Genomic DNA, 21,313 nt, shown 5'->3' on the forward strand with positions numbered 1-21,313 from the left:
CCCTGCCCTTGGATATCCCTTGCTGAGTTCCCATATGTCACTTCCATCATGGCCAAAGGTGTCTAAAGACACATTTTAACAGCAAAAATGTCCTTTTTTGGAGTAAAAATAAGGTCTCCATTATAATAGACTTTTGTCAAGCATTCTGGGCATTTAAAAGCAAATAATCACATTGGCATTATTGTCACAATTTTTTGGCTTTTCTTATACATCTTGAAGACTTTTGCAATGGATATCTAGAATTTTCAATGTTAATTTTGAATAAAATAGTTCAGGCCTGATGAGATAGTCAAAAGTCTCGGGGAATTAGAACTCAGAAAGCAGACATTTTTAACGATTGTTTCAGACATTGTTAAAAGATAAGTCCAAGAAATTTCAAATTTGCTATACCCATATATTATTCCATTGGCATGTCAATGTTGTTTCCGCAATTAAGATTGGGTAAAAATGTTTTGGTGAAAAAAATGAAGTTATTCCTTGCCAGCTTAATGAGTGTAAGGTGACGCAGCCAGTTATTCACATCTCGTTCTCTCGGCGTAAGAGAGACACAAGAGGATGGAGTATGTGGTCATTTCTTCTAATCAGCTGGAAGAGAGATTTTTATTACATGCACACAAAATTATGTGTTCATAAACAGTTGATTGCTACATATAGCATCTACATACACCATCTTGCATTTTTAAATACTGTAAAAACTTGTGCTGCAGAAGTTAATTACTAGACCAATTAACATGGTCCTCTTATTTACTTTTGTTTTTTCTATCAGGGGCCTATGGAGTTGTGCTGAAATGTAGGCACAAGGTAGGAAAATTAAGTTTTTAATGTAGATAATGTACACATACATGTACATACATTTTTCTATCTGTATGTCACTGACCACTTGGCAAGCATCCAAAGACCCTGAGAACGTCAGCATGAAAGAATATTTTAATAACTACAATACCTCTCAGAAATGTAGGACCTTTTTGGGATTGATTTACTGCAAAGAATACTTTGCGAATTGGGTGCAATTTGAAAAGTAACACTTGTCTGGGAAGTCCTTTCTTCGAAGGTCGATTCACAAAGACTTGGTCGCCACAAGGGAGAAACGCGAAGCACAGTTTGTGAAACTCCGGGCCCCTCTTCGTGTATGATGCACGAACATAAGCTGAAATTCGCAAGCGATGCCCAACATTGAAACACACATAATGCCTACCTCCATGTTCTCACCGTGAAAGATTTCACCTATGACAAGTCATGAACATGATAATGCCCTGAATTGGAAGATTTGCCCAGAACTGGAAGATTTGGTATTAGTATTGCCGATATGTTTACCCCTTCACGGCGGAATTATTTTGACCGCGACTGCTGGGCTGTGGTATGCCCTGAATGGAGGTGGAGCTGAATAAGTGGTCTTGTTTAAAATTGGTAATAGGTATCAAGTTGTTTTCAACGGTATTAGTCAGTTTGGGTATAGTATTCTTCAAATCATCTACTGATGATGTCGCCTAATTGTCGAGCGCCCTCTAGCGACAGGTTAAAAATTCCGAAAAATGAATTTTGAATAGATGTCTGTGGCTAAGTTGGTCCGAATGGCCTGAAAATTGATGTAGATGACCATCTTTACCCAGTCACAATGCGTGTAAAGTTTGGGGCTGATGACGTCATCAGACCGGAAGTTACAATAAAAACTTCTTTTATTCTTCAAATTAGGTTAAAAAATTGAACCGTAAGAGATATAAGCGTGAACTGTTCACGAGATGACAGCTAAAACATTGGAGTCAGCTGCATGAAGTGCATAACTGGTGTACTTTTTCACACACATGAAGCGCCATCAACAAAAAACACCTTACAATATAAACTGCCAACTCAAATATCCATCTGCATACTGTGCATTGGCTACTCCGTGCCTAGACACCCAGTATCTGCCTGCAACATAGTTGGTGCACAGTGCGTAGGGCATATACTCAGGACTTGGCAAAATGCTGAGAGCTGATCGCATTATATGGAACGCCAACAGGGACAAATCTATAAAATGTCTTATTTGTGACTTTTCCACAATAACTTTAATGTTCTGTTTTGTACATTGTACGTCAGATTGGGTTGAAACCTTGGAGGTAGTTAGGAAGGGAAAGTTTACAAATGGAAATTGACCTCACGTGATGACAATGCCATCAGCAAACGAGTCACGTGACATTAAACGTACATCATTTAAAGCACTATATCTCCTGTAGTGTATATCCAATTTGGTTCAAATTTTTCAGATATCTTGAAAAGGAAGTGCTTTCGAGGAATTTTGGCCTTGTGATAATGACGTCATCAGGAGACAAGTCACATACCAGTAACATTAAAGGTGCACTCTAAGGCCCTATATCTGCTGAAGTACATGCACATGTCCAACTGGGTTCAAATCTTGCAGATATCTTGAAAAGAGAATGCTTCGGAGGAATTTTGACCTCGTGATGATGACGTCATCAGGAGACAAGTCACGTGACATTTAAGGTGCACTCTTTAAGGCCCTATATCTCCTGGAGTAGATGTCCGATCGGGTTCAAATCTTGCAGATATTTTGAAAAGGGAGTGCTTTAGAGGAATATTGACCTCATGTGATAATTACATCATCAGGGGACAAGTCATGTGACATTAAGGATGCACTCTTTAGGGCCCTTTATCTCCTGAAGCAAATATCCCATTGAGATGAAACTTTGCAGATATCTGGAGGGAATGTGTGATACATGAAAATTGACGTCATCGCGTGATAACTTCATCAGTTGACAAGTCAGGTGACATTAAAGGTGCATCCTTTAAAGCCCTATATCTCTTAAAGTACATGGAACAGCAGGTTGAAACTTTGCAGATATCAGGAAGGGGATGTGTGATAGAGGAGAACTGACCTTATGGAATGATGACTTTATCAGTTGACAAGTCACGTGACATTAACGTTCCATCATTTAAAGCCCTATATCTCCTGAAGCACATGTCCCAGTGGGTTTAAACTTAGCAGATATCTGGAAGGAGATGTGTGAGAGAAGAAAAATGACCTCATAGAATGATGACCCCATCAGTTAACAAGTCACGTGACATTAAAGATCCATCATTTAAATCCCTATATCTCTTGAAGTACATGTCCGAGCGGGTTGAATCTTTGGAAATATCTGGAAGGGATGTGAGATAGATGAAAATTGACCTCACGGAATGATGACATCATCAGTTGACAAGTCACATGACATTAAAAGTGCATCTTTAAAGCCCTGTATCTCCAAAAGTACATATCCCAGTGGGATGAAACTTTTCAGATATGCAATCATGACGATGAATTTTTATTGAAAAGCAGAAAAACCCTATGTTCTGTTGCAAACAGACATAGAAGCTCTCGTTTTTTTTTTTTTTTTCTATTTCCATGTTTTATTCTACAAGGCACTTTGGCAGAAAGTCCCATTAACCCTAACACTCCTCAGTCCTCCAACAGCTGAAGGATTGAGGAGGGTTAGGGTTAATTTCAAACTTGGTATAGTAATTAAGCATCATCAGAAGATGTACCGCGAAACTTTATGTAATCGTGTCGTCATCAGGGGTCACATGACCTCAATTCAAAAGTTCATTCTGTATAGTCTAATAACTAGTAAACTATTTGACCGATTTAACTCAAATTTGGTATGCACATAGTCAGGGACGTGTTATAGATGAAAATTGATATCTTGACCTTATGTGACCGCTACTTCCTGTTTGACCAGAAGTTGTATTTGAAAACAAAAATGATATCTCGTGACTTATAATATCTAATCGGATTGATAATTTACAGTACTTAAGAAGTCCATGGACAGATAATTGTATTACAATATTATTAAAATACGTTTTATTGTTTTCCAGGTATGACATCATCAATATTTTTTCTTTTTAGTCTAATAACTGGAAAACTAATGGCCCACCACTTTAGTACTTTTGCAACTTTGGATCTTCATCAAACTTATACCAATGAAGAACCCTTAACAGCTATGCACAGATGGTCCTAGAAACATGATGCCATGATGACGTCATCAAGTGATTTATTATAAAATTTTGAATGTTTAAAATTTAATTAAATTTGGTGGGGCGAAGTATTCTTCAAATCATATACTGATGTAGTTACGGTGGACATTGTATTTTGTCCAATGCCGATATATCGCTTTTTTCATAACGACATTATCGAAATGTCAAATGTCAAACACAATGTGGCTGACACCAGATCTGCGTGGCGACGTATTCAATTGTGAACCCCAAACACGATGGGTGATGAAGTGAATGACCACACCAGACCCTTAACTTACAGATGGCACATGGCTTATGCCACTGTACATGGGAGTGGTTTCGGATTATACAGTACAACTTTCTAGTCACAGTTGCAAGAAGTGAAATTCATTTTTGCGCTAAAATGTCCAGCATGCAACAGATGTCATCGATAGTAGTCCTGCACTCTCTTTCTTAAATTTTATACACAGAAAATCTGAAATGTGCAATCAATTATTGTTATGTTAAATATTATCAAGGAATATTTTTTTCAGAGTGGCAATGCATATGTATGATTATGCAAATAAGAGGAGTATATCTCCTGAAGTAGATGTCCTATCAGGTTTAAATCTTGCAGATATCTTGAAAAGGAAGTGCTTTAGAGGAATATTGACCTCATGTGATGATGACGTCATCAGGAGACAAGCCACGTGACATTAAAGGTGCACTCTTTAAGGCCCTATATCTCCTGAAATACATGTTCTATCAAGTTGAAACTTTGCAGATAACTTGAAGGAGAGGTATTATATACAAAAAATGACTTGATGTAATGATGCCGTAGTTGTTCAAATGTACAAAAGAATGCAAAAAGCCCTCTGTTCTGTTGTCAAACAGACAGATAAGCTCTCTTTTTAATCCAATTAATTGCATATTTATGATACTCATTGACAGTATCAAAAGATATTGAAAAATATTTTCGGAACAGCTATGTGTTCGTTCACAAACACGTTTTCTGTAGTTTCATTATGCAAGTGCTTTAATAGTCCCATGAGAGTCGTGAAAACATGGGTTTCATGACCAAAAGTTTGCCGACTACCAAAGAATAGCATGTCATTTTTGTGCATTTTTAACGGCAGGCCTACTCTTTTAACATATCGGCAATACTTATACCAAATCTTCCAGTTCTGGGCAAGTCTTCCAATTCTGGGCATTATCATGTTTGTGACTTGTGAAGGTGTTTCCGTTTGTGAATTCTTTCATGGTCCGAACATGGGGGTAGGCATTATGTGTGTTTCAACGTTAGGCATCGTTTGCGAATTTCAGCTTATGTTCGCGGATCATTCGCGAAGAGGGGCCCAGAGTTTTGCAAACTGTGCTTCACGTTTCTCCCATACTACTACACGTTTCTCCCTTAAATAACTATTTTGGGACTATTGGAGGGTTTGTGTAGAAGTAACGATTATTTGATGGGGCCGGGAAGTCAAAAAGCCCATCCGGGTGGTACAGGTTTTGGATAAAACAAAAATTCAAGGATGCGACGAAATAAAATTCAGGGTTGTATAAAGCCAAGAGAATTAATACAGAGATAGAAACAATCTGCGGTGTGTCTGAAGCTCCTAATAAATAAACTGATTACATGACATGCGCTGGCCGGAGCGGGGAAAAAATCAAAGCTGGGAGTGGTTCAGGAATGGATAAAGCTGAAATATATTCAAAAGGGAAGGAACTGTACATATACATCCGGAATAAAAGTAATCATGCGTACACAGGATGGCGGCTGAAAATAAAACAGTGAATCGGGAAGGATGAGTTTCCGTTTAATGATACACAGCTTTCGCATCAAGTTCCCTGATTTTCATTAAAATTCTAAATCAAAATATAAACATGACAATCTAGTTCTGGTGTTCTACTTCATTTATTCTTAAAATGTTGAATCTTTCAGGGACTTAAAATAAACCTGTTTCTATGGGAGTGATACACAAAGTTGGTGGTGGTAATATGTCACATAGGCCTATTCATTATTACAAAAGATATCCTCACCTAAATTTCCAGAAATACACTTTAAACGTTTCTACAACCTTACCAACAGCGATGCTTTTCGGCATTTTGCGTTCACGGCATCTTTCAGTGCCTTTTGAAAGTCATCGTCAATCGTTACTCTAGGAAATTCGAGGGCCGCCTGAGACATGATTGCAACGAATGCAGGTTTCTTTCGCATATACACTCCTTACTTATTCTTTCTTTCCCGTTGAACACAACACCGCCATGGAAATTAGATCGGGCTAGCTCTTCTTTGGTAAACACCTCAGCCATAAGTTTAACAATTAATTCTTTTTGACTGTTCACCCTTTCAAATATTCTATCATAAATATCCTTGTCCATTGTATAGGTGGCATTGTTTGATGTGCCTGTGATTATCGTGTTCTGGTCAATTACAATGTACTGTGGTTCACGATGCTCCTGCATGCTAGACGCGTTTTTTCCTTTGTCCCGAAGCTCTTGAACTTCAGCTCGAAGCTCACTGACGTCTCCTTGCAGCTTCTGAATGTCACTCCGTAGCCCTCTGGTTTTGGCTGACTGCTCATCCAGCTTTGCAACTACCATTGCTAGCTGGGAAGTCAGGAGATGCACGATAGGGGTGCATTCGGTGTTGGACCCGGTAATTGCCGAAAGATCCAGGTCGAAATCTGAAAGTGGATCGTACTCAGGATGGAGGAGAGCAGGGTGGTTGTCGACGGTGTTCGCAGCTGGGTGAAACCATGAAGGGTGGGGCTTTGGAGCGGAGGCGGTGGATTCTTGGGGCTTGAAAGCGGTTGGTTCCTCGGGCTCAGGATCGGTGGTGGTGGGTTCGTGGGGCTGCGGAGTGCTAGTGGGACCGGTGGGTTCCTCGGGCTCAGGAGCGGCGGGTTGCTGGGGTTCAGGATCAGTGACCGTGGGTTCATCGGTCATGGGAACGGTGGGCCCCTGGGGCTCAGGAACGATGGCGGGGCCAACTGCAACTTTTTTTTATCATTGCCAGCGGCAAGTCGTCATTATTGGAATCCTCTGAAAGTTTTATCTCTGTAAAAAGGAAATCAACTTGAATTTAGCTTTTAATAACTTATTTTCAAATTGCATCCTGAAGGGTGCACGGTGGTGAAAGGATGTATGCCACTCTTTAATCTCAAGTGTCAAAACCAATCTGACCGTTGTATATACTTGCACATACGGATTATTAGTGTACGTGGATTTAAAAACTCGAGCTGCAAAATGTTGATGTTATGACAATAATGAATCTGATAATGCAAGATCACGTTTCTAGGTTACCATTGATAGAAATCTCTGAAAGTAATATGAGAGGACTGATATAGGATCAAATTTGAGTGTACGGTAATACAGTTAGCCTTCACAAGAGTGAACAAAGCGACAGGAAGTTTAATATTCAATCATTTTATGCAAAAAAACATATTTATTGATTAGACCTCTATAAACCAAATTTGATATCTCTCATTTATCTATAAAATGATACATAAATTCAATTAGAATTTGGAAATTCCAGAGACAAGGGCAGGTCCATTCGTGCGGCTACCCACCACCACCTTGTTTACCATCTCCTACCTGATATAACAGTGAATCTGAACACATCAAAACTGCTGTCTGACTTACTTTTGTTGCCGAGTTGTACAATTTCTGCTCTGTGGTGACTGGATTTGTAGCTCACTTGAACCTCCATGCCGATTTCTAGGGGATCGCAAGATTTCACCCTGCTCCGAACCACATCTTCTTCGATGCCATGCCATTTTTCATTCAGCCATCTAATTTTTAGTTTTGCAGACATTTTTCCTTGGGCAACTGTCTTTCTAAATGACAGAGGCTGCAGTTTTAAAAGGATGCCCACGAAATGATGTTTTCGCTCCAGTGAGCTGCATGGCTTTGAAACGGGCGCGAAAGAGCAATGATGCTCAAGCTGATTGGTTCATAGTTCGGTTCTTTTGTGTGGTGCTTTACACGCAAACGACACAAGGCGTTACCACAATAATCTATCCCAGTGTAAGATCCAACTGTCAATGGGGGTTTGCTAGGAGGATTACCCCCAGTCGGTAGCAACTCGCAATATGCCAGTCCAACCCTTTATGAAACTAAATCACAGAGCTCTTCCGTCTCTTCCGGCTGGGGGAAAGAAAACCAACTCTGTCTTCTTTCACTTTAGTTTGAAGAATCGCATGTATTTTGTCCAAAATGAGTTCACCAATTCGAGAAATTATAGCAAATCGCCCAGATGTCGATATCAGCTGTCTTACAGCCAGTCCAAAACGCAAACATACATAGCCTAAACCTAAGGAAGAGAGGAGGAAGGGTCGTCCTGCCATGGTCGAGCTTTATTCCGGTATCGTTGACGCTGCTAGAACCTTTGTCGAAGGCAATGGATATCAAGCACATCATCGGCGACGAGAGGACACTGGTACCTGTGGGTCAACCCTCCAGCAAGTTAAACAACATCTCTTGGAAACCTTTCCAGACCTAAAGGAAAACCGACCAAACATAGGTATTTGTCTCAATACTGCTTTATATTCAATTTCTATTTTTTTTTCGTTTTTGAAACTCATGTTTTAATGTAAAACTAAATAATATTCTTTCTGTCGTTTGCAACTTGCTCTTACCGGTACAACAAAGGGCAATTTCATCCGGGGGCAAAAGACACAAAACTGCAATCCTTCTTTGCACTTTCCTGTTTAAATTGTTTAAACAATTTAAATTTGCAGGTGTTCGTACGATTGCGAGATGGATGAAGCCACCTAACAAAGGACTCGGGTCTTCCAAGTACTACCAGGGTTACATCGACGCCAAGGTGCCAGCAAAGGAGAACTCCATCCGTAAGCAGAACGAGAATAGTCATTTTTATGCTGCACGAGTACGGTACGCACTAGAGTTGGCATCCAAGTTTCAGGAAGTGGCAATAGTCTACTCAGTGGACAACAAAAATAAAATCCTCCTAGGAAGCCAGGTGGCAGCCGTGGATCGTTGCATCCAAATCAATCGGTTTTTCCCCACTGACGACAGCCCAAACCTCCCGGATCATGACTTCCCCACCCCAGGCTACTTTGTCCCCTGTGGCTACCTTCAAATGGTTTCCCCCAACCTCAACGACACTGACCAAAGATGATCTCGGAAGGGACCAGTTTCAGTAAGTCAAAGTAGTTTTAATGTGTCCATTTTTTAATGATTGGGACAGAGTACATGTATCGCCGAACAGGGAAAATTCTTTCCATACATCAGGAGCCTCCTAAAAGTGAACAACTGTTCAACTTTGAACATGATCTTTGGCTGTTACACGGTTACGTACATGTATGTGTTGAAGCAGTTTAATGACAGTGTGGTTAAACTGAACTATACGTGCACACAACTCTAAAGAAGGTCTTTGAAAACAAGACAATCGATGTTGCAAGAAGTTTCTGCAAGTTAATTCAGTTAAATAGCCGGGCAACTGAAACAATCCATTTCAGCTGATCGTTTTATGAACATGCGTCACATTTTTTCCTGTAGGCCTGAACCACCTTGCTGATACGATTCTTTCAATTTCAGCCTGACATAATATATTTTGACATTTTTTCCATTCTTTTCCTGTTCCGTGTTATTTTTTTCCAGAACCCCCAAAAGGTCAAAGGCGACTGTTGTCATCCGGAGTCCAAAGAACGCATGTCATGTTTCAACACACATGAACGACATGGTCAATCATCTGAAGGTAGCAGAGGAGGTGGCAAAAGGCCGTTCACTCCTTGTAATGATTGCTGACGGTGGACCAGATTTCAACGTTAACCATGTGGTGAACGAAATCTATTACGGCCGCCTCTTCAAGCATTGCAAGTTGGATGCCCTTGTCGTCACGTCCTATTGTCCCGGCCATTCAGCCATGAACCCCGTGGAGCAGCTGTGGGCACCGTGCACCCGTGCGTTGACATCCACTATCATACCAGCAGCACTCCCTGGGGAACTACCGCCCGGCAAACAAACCGAGCTCACCACGGAGGAACGCCAACTGAAAGATCAGGAGGTCTTTGACAAAGCCATGGCCACAGTGCAGCAGTACTGGAGAGGACTGCAGTATGCTGAGCACCCGGTCACAACAATCAGCACGCCCAGTGGATCTCCCGACACTCCCTTCAGTGACTTTGGGTGGGTACACACTGCAGTAACATCATCGGCAACTCTGCTGTGGGAGGATAGAGCAGTGTATGAAGAATAGCAGTTCGTTACGAGACACATGGATCGGCGCATTGGCATGGTAATTTTTGCTAAATGCACCGATCCAGGGTGTCAGCACTGCTCTTCCAACCCACCGATTGCAAATGATATGCTACAGTGTGTGCGCACTTTTCCAACACCGGTCCCCTCTGAAGAGCACCCTGGTCACTTTTTGAAATTTTTAGAAGCCCTTCGCCACCCAAGACACCCTTCATGTCAACACATGTCCTTGTACTAAAAAAAAATCACTTGGTAGGTGGAACAAGTCCTGGTGCAAGTATGTGTTCACCAGTAAGACAGATGTAGACGACCATAGAAGAAAAGTGCACCATGGCGCCCAATAAATACAGATCTAGCTGACTGTCAGTATAGAAAATTTATAATTAAAGTAAACATTAATTTCACTGTGCCATGCATTCACTGTACTTAAGACTATAAAACCGGAAATCTAGGTTCCATGCATTAATTTAAAGATGATGAACAAGACGTAACAGTTTCAGCTAGTATGTCTTTTGTATAAATTAATACTTTGATTTCAATTTGTATAAACTACTTTTTATTTTTCACAGGAGTAGTAGATAAATGAATCTGGGGCTCAACCATCTGCGGACAAGAGAGACAAATATATTCAAAACATCAAACATAAGCGATTTCTCATCCTCAAAAAGAACATAACTACAGTCGTTATCAAGGACATAATTATAGTTTGGAAAAACTAATGTTGAATTTAAATATAAAATGTGCCTTTTTAATTTTTTAAATTTTTAATAAAGCATTGTTTTGGAGCTACACCTGCATTAAAAACTCATTTCTTAGGCTGAAACTGAGCCGACATGGGTTTGCTTTTATTGTTTGTGTTGGCAAACATTTAAACAGCAAATTGAAATATTACGAAGCGTTTAGCAAATTCAACGTAAAATTCGACCTTTAATTCCTAAACGTACGTGTACATGGAAATGGAAGTAATTGTTTGAATTTTAACAAAGTTTATTTAACACTGTCTGGGTGAATTTTTATTTTCAAATGATGTTGCAAAAGTGTCTACATTTCTTAACACTTCAGCACCCAGTTAAATCATAGGAACTCTTGACAACTCAAATTCGGCTAACGCCAATACGTAGAAAATACGTGGGAAGAAATGATTATTTTCAAGTGGCTCTGCAAGTCCCGATGAAAAAAATTCGAGAATAAATCCACCCCAGCTCTGTCAAAAAAGAAATCTCCCCAGGATTGATTGACAGCTCTATTGTTCCATCAGACACAATGTATATTTTTAAGAATTTGGGTCTGGGTCACCTATATTTGAAGACATGGCTTTCTTTGGCCCAAAGACTTGCTGGGCACATTTTTTTGTCATAAGTCCTAGGCCAATTAACAAGTTGATTCTTTGCAAGCAAAGCAGCCATTGGTAGGATTGTTATACTTGTGCAATCCCAGAGTTATGCCACTGTTGCCAAGAAACAGTATTGCCATGGATAATCCTGGGCCTTCTGCCCGGGCATGCTGTCTTGTACACTGCATGGCCGCTAGCCAGGCTTTTTTTTTAGCGCTGAGCCCATAACTGCTTTCAGTTGTACAGCCCTGGATAAATTGAATAATGTTCCTTCACCTCCTTTTCTTGACATTTATTGAAACTAACATACAAGTACACATTTTCCAGGCCTCAAATTTATAAACAACCTCTTCCACAAAAATCTCATCTTTTCTGAAAAAAGAAAAGACGTTACCACTAAAAATAATCAATTAGTCTCATTGTCTCCTGCGGAACACATTACATTATCTCGGCTGTCTGTCTTCAGAAATTGTTGAGGATTTTTTGTTAAAAAGGCTGTTTATGCTGTCTGATAGAGGCACTGAAAAAATAATTCCATCGGCCGGGCAATAATCCTACCCCAATTCTAATCTGACGTCACAAGTGTTAACTTTTTTTAAGTTGGCTAGGCAGGCCTCATATGCCGAATAAAATCCCTCCAGCTAAGACCCAGCGGGTGTTTGTATTCCATAACTTTATACAGTGTGTCTTTTTGTTAATAAGAGGCCCCGATGGTTTTGCGCTTAACTGACAGTGTTTTGCTTCTGAGAATTAAAAGGAATGTGTTACCTAGAATATTGGCCAAACCTTTCACTATCCCGCTGTTCGGTGTTTGCCAAGAATTTTATTTCACACCAATGGACAAGTGTCAGTAAGCGTATACCATTCTCTGGATACGTTTTGTGCCACTATTGCGCCCTAGACGTCTTGCTGTGTGCACAGACCGTGACGGGCCTTTTGTTGGGAAATGGGAATGGGAGGGCCTGTTCCCTTGCGTGCCATCTGAGGTGGCTCGAACAAAAGAATGCATTCCTGGCATTCGCACGCGTGCAAACGGTAAACTTATTTTTGATGCCGTCCCTAAATCGATCGCGAAAAGGTCCTATATTTCTGAGCAGTAGTGTAATTGACATGTACATGCATGTCCATTATTCTGTATGCTTGATCTCATGGGTCTTTGTATTTGATTTGGCTCTAATTTTTACACAAAATATTTTCAACATGTGCAGCAAATATGCCTGGCTCCACTCTGAATCTACAGAGATGCAGGTACATATAGGTAGATCATGTGTAGGTCAATGACAAACTCTCAAATAGTTTTGTACACTCTGAAATGATGCGGCCACAGCTTCCATTTTCACCGAACCCCGATTTGTGCATTTAGGCGCGATTGTTCTGTCAGGTACATGGTTGTACATTCCCGGCTAGATTCTGTCTCGCCGTCAAAAGCAGGCAGCAATTCCCCTTGTCAGCACCTCAGATGTAACACCTGCTTGTACATAGTTAACAGCCTGTCGGTCGTCAGCCCTCACGGTAGCTACAGAATAGTCGGGGATCATACATTCATTACAAGTAATGTGGTTTATCGCATTATATGTTATCGCTGTGGTAAACTGTACATTGGAGAGACCAAGCGTCGCCTTGGTGACCGCTTCACGGAACACTTGCGCAGTGTGTGCCAACAAACACCTGGTCTCACTGTTGCACAGCACTTTTACATGCCGCAACATAACATGTACTCGAGGTGACATAAGCGTCTGCATCCTGCAGAAAGTGCCATCTGATGCACAGAGTAAGGAACTGGAGCAGCCTGTCATTTTTGAACTTCTGTGTTCATTCAGAACCGAATCTTCTTGCCCTGAAGAAGTACATGTACTCCGTTACCAAAAGCTTGGCAATCATATATTCCAGAGCACTGATTTTATATTACATGCATTCTTGTTATTATTCTGATCAAGATGCTACGCAGCCCTTCCACATCGCTCTGAAAAAAGGTGGGGGAAAAATTCATGAAATGTGTTGAAATGTGTTATCCCGTGGTAAGTCATTACTCTTACATGTGTTCATGTACATGTACTTACATGTCGTCTAAATACCTTCATGCAGAATACAATGGAGGCCCTGTTAACCACTTGACAGTGGATGACCTGTAAACACACACAATTTTCCTTATTTATTCCATGGAAGATGTTTACACTCATTTAAGAATTCTTTTTTCTTATCCTTGGTTGACTATTAACGCGTTGTGCTTGGTTGGGTCAAAGTGCAGAGGACAATCCTAATCCTGGACCCACCTCCCAACCAAAAATAAAATGGTAATGCCTCTTTTGAGTAATTGAATTGAATTTGGGATGCACACCGTACACAAAAAAGGTAAAGGGAATAAAGTCCTCCTTTGTTTGGGTAAGTGGATTTGCTAGGGAGCGAAACTACACTTACAAAAGAGATAAGGTTAGAAAATCCCAACTAGCAACTCCTTTGTATCGAACCAACTGGCAAAAACCACATATTGCCATGGATGGTGCCTATATGGGTCATTCCACGAAGTTCGAGCACAGTTTATGACGGCGTCCCTTGTTACATCAGTGAAAATAAACATCTTTTTTCCCTGCATGGGGATTCTAAATTGACACTAAATCTTGCTAGGTTCTTGTAGTTGTGTGCTTCATCTTTGTAGAATAATATGACTTTATCTGTTGTATTGTGAAATAAAGGGCAATAAAAGTTACTGATGTAACAAGGGATGCAGTCACAAACTGTGCCCGGTACATGTATGCTAAGGACCTGAACCAGCTGAATTTTTACCAGCTGGTTGAAAAAAACTGGGAAAAGAATGAAAATACTGATGCCTAAACTCAAGAGCTGTGCCTCCCTGCATATGTTATGGGCATCATAAATAAATTGCAAGGTTAAAGAATTTGTTGAAAAAAATCCCCTCCCCAGCAGCATTTTCAGGTAAGAAAATCCGACATCAACTGGTTAAGTATGCCTCCTAAGCAATGCACTCTCAATATCTTCTATCTGCTTGAATATTTTCCCATAAACTGTCCCACTCTGTGTATGTGCAGCTTTGTACACACTTGCTGGTAGTCATCCTAAGCTGAGAGGACAGTGGAACATTACATTTTATATTATGTTATAAAATGGGTCCTTGCGTTTCATACATGTAGCTAAGTAAAAGCAAATCAATGTGCAATGTTATCTTGAAATGTCAACAATGTAAACTTCCCTGGAAATGAACGACATGCACCAGTACATGTACCCTACCTGTACTTCATGGATGTGTGGCACATCTAAACATAGACTGGGTACCGTAATACAACAATGTAAACACTAAATATGATACCCTGAGAACCAAGTGATTTTTACACCTCCCATTATCCATTCTCTCTTTTGAATTTTTCCTTTACTGATGACTTAGGGAAAAAATTGGTGATTTCTCATGGTTTCGCACTCTATTCCTGCCACCACTACCTTTTGAAAATAAAACTGATTTATAAATGTAATTATCCTAAAGTTAAGATGCTTCTTAGTTGCCCTACACTTCATTTTTTCCCCTTTGGATGTTCTTTACAGGAAAGCGGTCAGATAGTTGCTGTAAAGAAGTTCAAAGACAGTGAAGGTAAGAACTGCAATTGAAACTACTGTAGCTTTTTTGAGGCCCTACAATGTACATGTGTAAAAGGGGGAAATTTAATATATACCGGTGTACTAGGACCATGCCAAGTATGTGTACCAAGGCACCCGCATCCCAACTACTTCTTACAGGTACATGTACCCAGTTCCATTTTATCATTTTTATTACCTGAAACTGACCCCTGTAAATGTCATCATAACATACCAGAAAGGCAAGTGCCGTCTTCTTTTGCTTACTTGCAGATAGATTGTTGAAAAATCTGAGTAAGATATATTTTGAGGCCATTTACTGACAATATCCCAATGTCTAGATCATAAAGTAAAAGAACCAGTCATGATACGCTGCACATGCCTAGGGTAGGCCTAGGGTGGTTGGCTCTGCCTAGTGCACTTCGGTCTTTTCCCTCTAGGATGACTTGTATGATACTGTGAACAAACCAATTCATAACCACAAGAAGTCCTGGCTTTCAAGCTAGCCTGATCACTACCAGGGATGCAATTGTAGTCCACGTGCAGGCAGTCCAATCATTGACTCTGTGGCAGCCACAGAAAGAAAGGTCATTTTGACTGCACATAGGAAAACCCACGTGAAAGAAACCCTAACAACCTGCTGTGCATAGTGCTGTAGAGACAATAGACCAAATGATGCAAAAGTTTTGGCACACAAAGGTGTATAACGTTGAAGTGGTTTATTGCTTTGTCTATCAGTAGAAAGAAACTTTTAAGGAACAACAACATAAAATCTTAGAAAAACCCATGAGCAACCCTATGTGAGCCTACTCTACATCATTAGAATTTACAAAGAGAAGGAAAATTTACAAAGAGAAGGAAAATAAACTTGTACAAAACAAACGTTGATTTCGATGTCATGTGTGTCTACACATGACATCGAAATCAACGTTACCTATAATTATCAAGTCCATCATGCAAGTCCATCAACTGGGAACATTTCTTAGCTTGAAGTTCGGATAAGGTTATCTTTTTTTAGCTACTCCCCTGAGTTTCAAGTTGTTGAGAATTTGCTTTATTTTCTTTCGAACTTGAAAATTCAGGAAAAATGAACTTACGAATGCAGCGCTTGATCCAGCAGCTTGGCACTATAGTTGGTGGGATGGGTGGAGATTACTCAACTACTGTGTTTCTGTTATTTTGATAATTATAGGTACCCATGTACATATGTACCTACCCATTATGGGAATTGGGTACCTGGTTCTCATACTACATGTACCATTATAAAATGCACACCATTCAAAGAAAAATGTTAAATTTTCAAAATCTATCACATCCAAAATTATGTCAATTCAGTTTTCATCTTTTAAACGTCTCTGTATGTGCATGTCAAGTTTAAACCCAATCATGTGTATAAGTTCTTCTTTAGATATAAGTCTTTGAATAGCCGGGGTGACTTTTACAAAATATTAGATTACAGTCAGTGACATCATGATGACATCACTTCAATTTTCACTTAATACACATACATGTAGAAATGTGCATGCCACGTTTAACCACTGCGTGCCGGGGGCTCCGGTAACGGAGCCATAGGCCTTATATTTGGGGCTGAGGACTCCGAGATCGGAACTTTACTATAAAAAAAAAAGTTGCTGGGCGTTTCTTAAAAAAGTTTGGGGCTGTCAGTTAAAAAGTTTAGGCCATCATCGGCCGGTGAATTGTGACTTTTTTATAGCCGGGGTGACCAAACTTCTTTTATAGCCGGGGTGACCGAACTTATTTTATAGCCAGGGTGACCGAACTTATCAAAGCCTTGAATAAAAGTACGAGCTCCTGAGAGCTGCTGGGCCCTGCCAATCAATCCCTGTATTCTTTCAGCGCAGAGCGCTGCAATTAGCGGAGGTAATCCGTGTATTGTTTAGCAGAGCGCATTTGTTCGCGCGGCCGGGCGCTCGCAGGGGATTATCGCTGCACTGCACCGAAGACAAAGCGCGGGCTCATTATGCACCTGTGCCCCATGAATGACCCGGCCCGGGCGCTGCTGGCCCTTGCCACGTTGACTGACAGGGCACAGCCCTCACTGCTTGAGAATAAAAACGCCGTGCAGTGTTCGCGTGCATTCATATTGGGTATCGTGTTTTTTAGAGTACAGACAACATGGCTGAAGTTATATCCGGAGAGTCCAGTTCTTCCAGCGAAAGCGAGTTTTATCTGAGTTCAGACGAAGTTTCTTCGTCTTTTTCATCACCGCCGTCACCTGCTCAAGTACAGTCAAGAACAGAAATTGACAGTGATGTACCCTTGGCGGTATATGCCAAGCGCAAGAGACAGTCCGGTACACAGACCGCCGCGTCGACCAGCAGCAGTGCCGCACCGTTCCAGTGGACAGATGAAGACAGTACACCGCTGAAGTACGGCTTCACCGGTAATGGTGGTGCCGTCGACCCCCGCCTGCATTGCAGCTCGACCTGCAGTGAAGCCTTTGAACTGTTTTTTGACGACGTTCTCTACAACAAGATAGTGCAAGAGAGCAACCGGTATGCTGTGCAGAGGCCCGCTACGACATCGGCGCACATGCGATCATGGACTGATCTGAACACTAGAGAACTGAAGGCCTTTCTGGGCCTTTGCATAATGACAGGCATTGCGAAGCACCCCACCCTTCATAGCTTCTGGTCCACCGACCCACTACTGAAGATGAGCCTATTCCCGTCCGTCATGCCCCGAGATCGCTTCCTTGCCATCCTGCAGTCCCTGCACTTCAACGATAACACCGCCATGCCAGATGACTGCACCGACCGCCTCTTCAAAGTGCGCCCAGTCGTCGACCATCTTGCTCAGAAGTTTGCCACTGTCTATGTTCCTCAACGGGACATTTCCGTCGACGACTCCCTGCTGAAGTTTTACGGGCGTCTCCGCTTCGCTACCTACAACCCCAGAAAGAGGGCCCGCTTCAGCATCAAGATGTACAAGTTGTGCCAGAGCACCGGGAGTGCTGCCGGGTACTGCTACAACTTCAAAATCTACACCGGCCAAAGTAGAGGAGACCTCCCAGCAACTACACAAGTGGTGATGGACCTGGTGAACGACCTAAGTGGTAAGGGCTACAACCTTGCCCTCGACCGGGCCTTCAGCAGTCCCGATTTGTTTCGATGACTTCACAACCAGAAATGTGTATTTAGGGATTTGCCATAGTTTCGAGCAGTTACATGATTTTTTATCATTTTTAAATATTTGGATGTGTAAAAATTGCTCATTTGGGTTGAAATTTTCAGGAATAACCTGAAATCAGTCTCCGACATCATACGTCAAGTTTGGGGTCAAAAGATTGAATGGTTCTCTCTTTGGGGTGAAAAATGTGTATTTAGGGATGTGCCGTAGTGTTGTGCAGTTACATGATTTTCTATCATTTTCCTATATTTGGATGTGTAAAAATTGATCATTTGGGTTGAAATTTTCAGGAATAACGTGACATCAGTCTCCGACATCATACGTCAAGTTTGGGGTCAAAAGATTGAACGGTTTAATTTTTAGGGTGAAAAATGTGTATTTAGGGATTTGCCATAGTTCCGACAAGTTACATGATTTTTTATCATTTTCCTGTATTTGGGTTTGTAAAAATTCATCAATTGTGTTAAAATTGTCAGGAATAACCCGAAGTCAGTCTCCAACATCATACGTCAAGTTTGGGGTCAAAAGATTGAATGGTTCTCTCTTTGGGGTGAAAAATGTGTATTTAGGGATTCGCCATAGTGCTGTGCAGTTACATGATTTTCTATCATTTTCATATATTTAGATGTGAAGAAATTGATCATTTGCACCTGAACAAAGAGTGAACAAAGAGCTTCCATTTGATGGTAGTTTTGATCCAAATACATTAAAAAAATTGTTGTAAATATGTTCAGTCATACACAGCCTTGACCATGGCTTTTATGTTCTAGAGACCCATGCAATGCAGCGTTCTTTTCAGGAAGCTGATACTGGCAGTTTTGTAATGCAGACAAACAATACAGTTCCAGGGCATATTGTACACAACAGTGATGTCAAGGCCTGTGGAAAAACCACATCCCTTGAAGCAAGGAGTGGGCTATCCATTCAGGGGATACTTTGACTTGTCTGGACAGGATGGAGCTGTGCAACGTCTGCGAGCCTGTTCCATACTTTAAAAGGGGGCATCTGAAATTGTAATGAAAGCAAACTCTGATTAAATATACAATTTTCAAGTTTTCTGATTCTGATTAAGTCTCTGGGCATCATGTGTACTTGAGTGTACCCTCTCAGATGAATTGGAAAAGTTTTCTTTTTTAACTTGTGATTGTACAATTAATCATGTACTGGAATGAACCTGTCACTTGTCACTTTTCATCTCAGGTATCACCTTCTATTTTATGGACAAAAATGATACGCTTTTTTGTGGAAATAGCTTTACCCACATGTAATCATAAAAAGCATGCTATCTAAATCTGTACATGTCCATGTATAATGGCAATCTCTTATTCCTCCATTGTTCAACACGACTCATTCGAGATAAAAATATGCAAACACAGTGAAAGACAACATTGGTTTTCTGTGAGTGCAGTATGTTTACATGCCTGGCTGAAAACGTTCCCCACAAAGCTGTACAAACGGGTATGTATGGACTTTCTGCATTACCTATGTACATGTAGTCTAGATGTACGTATGGTATGTAGGTTTTTGGTACATTTTTGTTGTTCACCCTCCTCCTGTTCCTCTTCTGACCAGCCTACCATTCAGCAACCGTGGCCACATGAAGCCCAAAGGTGCGCACAGCTAGCATGATGCATAAGTGTCATCACAAGCAAACCATACACACAGCAGTATTAAGGTTTTTTGGCGGGCATAATGGACCTCATCCCTTGAAATTATGCAAAGTGGGATAATCCATACATGCCTAGCAGGCATTAAATTTTTGTCATTGTTAAATGAGCATGCCAATGGCATGTGACCTTTGCTGGGCTATGCATGATTCGAGGCCATATCAAATCTTGCTAGGGGGCAGGAATAATAATTAACCACTTCCTGCTGGGGACTCCGGGATCGGAGACGTATGGTTTATATGGGTGGCCGGGGTCTCCGAACTCGGACAAAGGAAAGAGGGCCCTGTAACAAAAGACCGTACTCTGAACAAAAGACCAGGCTGCTGGGCATTACCAACATTTTTCACTCTCAAAAGTGGTGATAATCCAGCCTTCTTTTGAAACTGTATACCAGGGTTTGGGGCATTGAGAGCGAGCGGATTACCACCGGGGACAAAAGCGCTCCACCACCGCAGCGATAAGCCACACAGCACCGCTACACGCTAATCTGGCCCCTATTGAAAAGAGGTCAGCAGTGCACTAAGCCAGGTTCGTGAACAAAAGACAGTTATACAACCCCGCACAATCTGGGCTCTGTTTACAAGGCTGCTGGCCTGGCTGAAATACTCGGGTGTCAATGAAGGTCACCTGTCAACTTAAAGTAGAAATAGTCCAATAGTCAGCTGCCTCGAGCCGAAGCCCACACCTCTGCCGAAAAACCCACTCAAGGACAAGGCTTTCCTCAACTTATCCTGTCCAAGCTTGATAGAGCCTCGTGGCATGGTCTCTACTGCACTGCTTTCCTGTTACTTCTATCAGAGTCCCTGGTGCATTCCTGTGAGGAAGACTCGCTCGTCACTCCAGATTTAACAGCCTTTGCACTCCTGGTTCTTGATGAGAACATCAACACTGTATTCAAACAGTTCACATTGATCTCTGCAATGGCTAAATCTGCGCAAGGATCCAGTGCGCTCAATGCCATGATTATTCCCCAACGATGGAGTCAAGTCAAAACTTCAAGATCTCCTGCCTTCACGGCAAGGACCTTTTTGTTGGGAAAATCATGGAAACTGGAAACAGAGGCAAAGTGAATCAACACCATCTACAAGCTTAGCCTTTGCAAACCACCCCCTCCTCCACCACCAACCCTTCCTCCACCACCATGTCAGGGAAGAATGACCGGCCGATGCTACCCCAGTCTATTCAGGGGCTGGTGCCAATGACCACACAGATTTTCCTGCGACCTTTGATCTTGAACCTGTTGGGGGCCATCTGCAATCTTTTGCAGGGTTATGGAGAGACATCACATAGAATATTTGCATGCTTGCAACAGTCCTGCATTGTTACTCCCTCGAATTCACCCTCCGCTCCTTCGCCTGATTCTAATCCCTCCTGAGAGAAACAAATGAGA

General features: G+C 41.4%; 2 protein-coding genes across 9 annotated transcripts in view; both read left to right on the forward strand.

The window, feature by feature from the left end:
- Positions 1 to 21,313, forward strand: part of LOC110977157 (uncharacterized) — a 167,315-nt gene that overhangs the window by 50,515 nt on the left and 95,487 nt on the right. For 6 of the 8 annotated variants that reach the window (XR_015424342.1, XM_087132999.1, XM_087133005.1 and 3 more), the window contains exons 4-5: positions 767 to 801; positions 15,077 to 15,122. Coding sequence is in view for 5 of the 8 variants with exons in the window: in XM_087132999.1 (XP_086989125.1) it covers positions 767 to 801; positions 15,077 to 15,122 (81 nt within the window). In the remaining 3 variants the exon portion in view is untranslated. The remainder of the gene's footprint in view (positions 1 to 766; positions 802 to 15,076; positions 15,123 to 21,313) is intronic. The other 2 variants (XM_087133001.1, XM_087133002.1) reach the window with 1 other exon arrangement.
- Positions 5,323 to 11,020, forward strand: LOC147800099 (uncharacterized). The gene is made up of 3 exons (XM_087133006.1): positions 5,323 to 8,491; positions 8,709 to 9,130; positions 9,592 to 11,020. Exons 2-3 carry the CDS (start codon positions 9,024 to 9,026, stop codon positions 10,187 to 10,189), a joined length of 705 nt encoding a protein of 234 aa, XP_086989132.1. The 5' UTR covers positions 5,323 to 8,491; positions 8,709 to 9,023; the 3' UTR covers positions 10,190 to 11,020.

The sequence above is a fragment of the Acanthaster planci genome, linkage group LG02 (assembly GCF_054643075.1).
Source record: "Acanthaster planci isolate LZ-2023a linkage group LG02, COTS_SCS, whole genome shotgun sequence".
In the NCBI taxonomy this organism is placed as follows: Eukaryota; Metazoa; Echinodermata; class Asteroidea; order Valvatida; family Acanthasteridae; genus Acanthaster; species Acanthaster planci.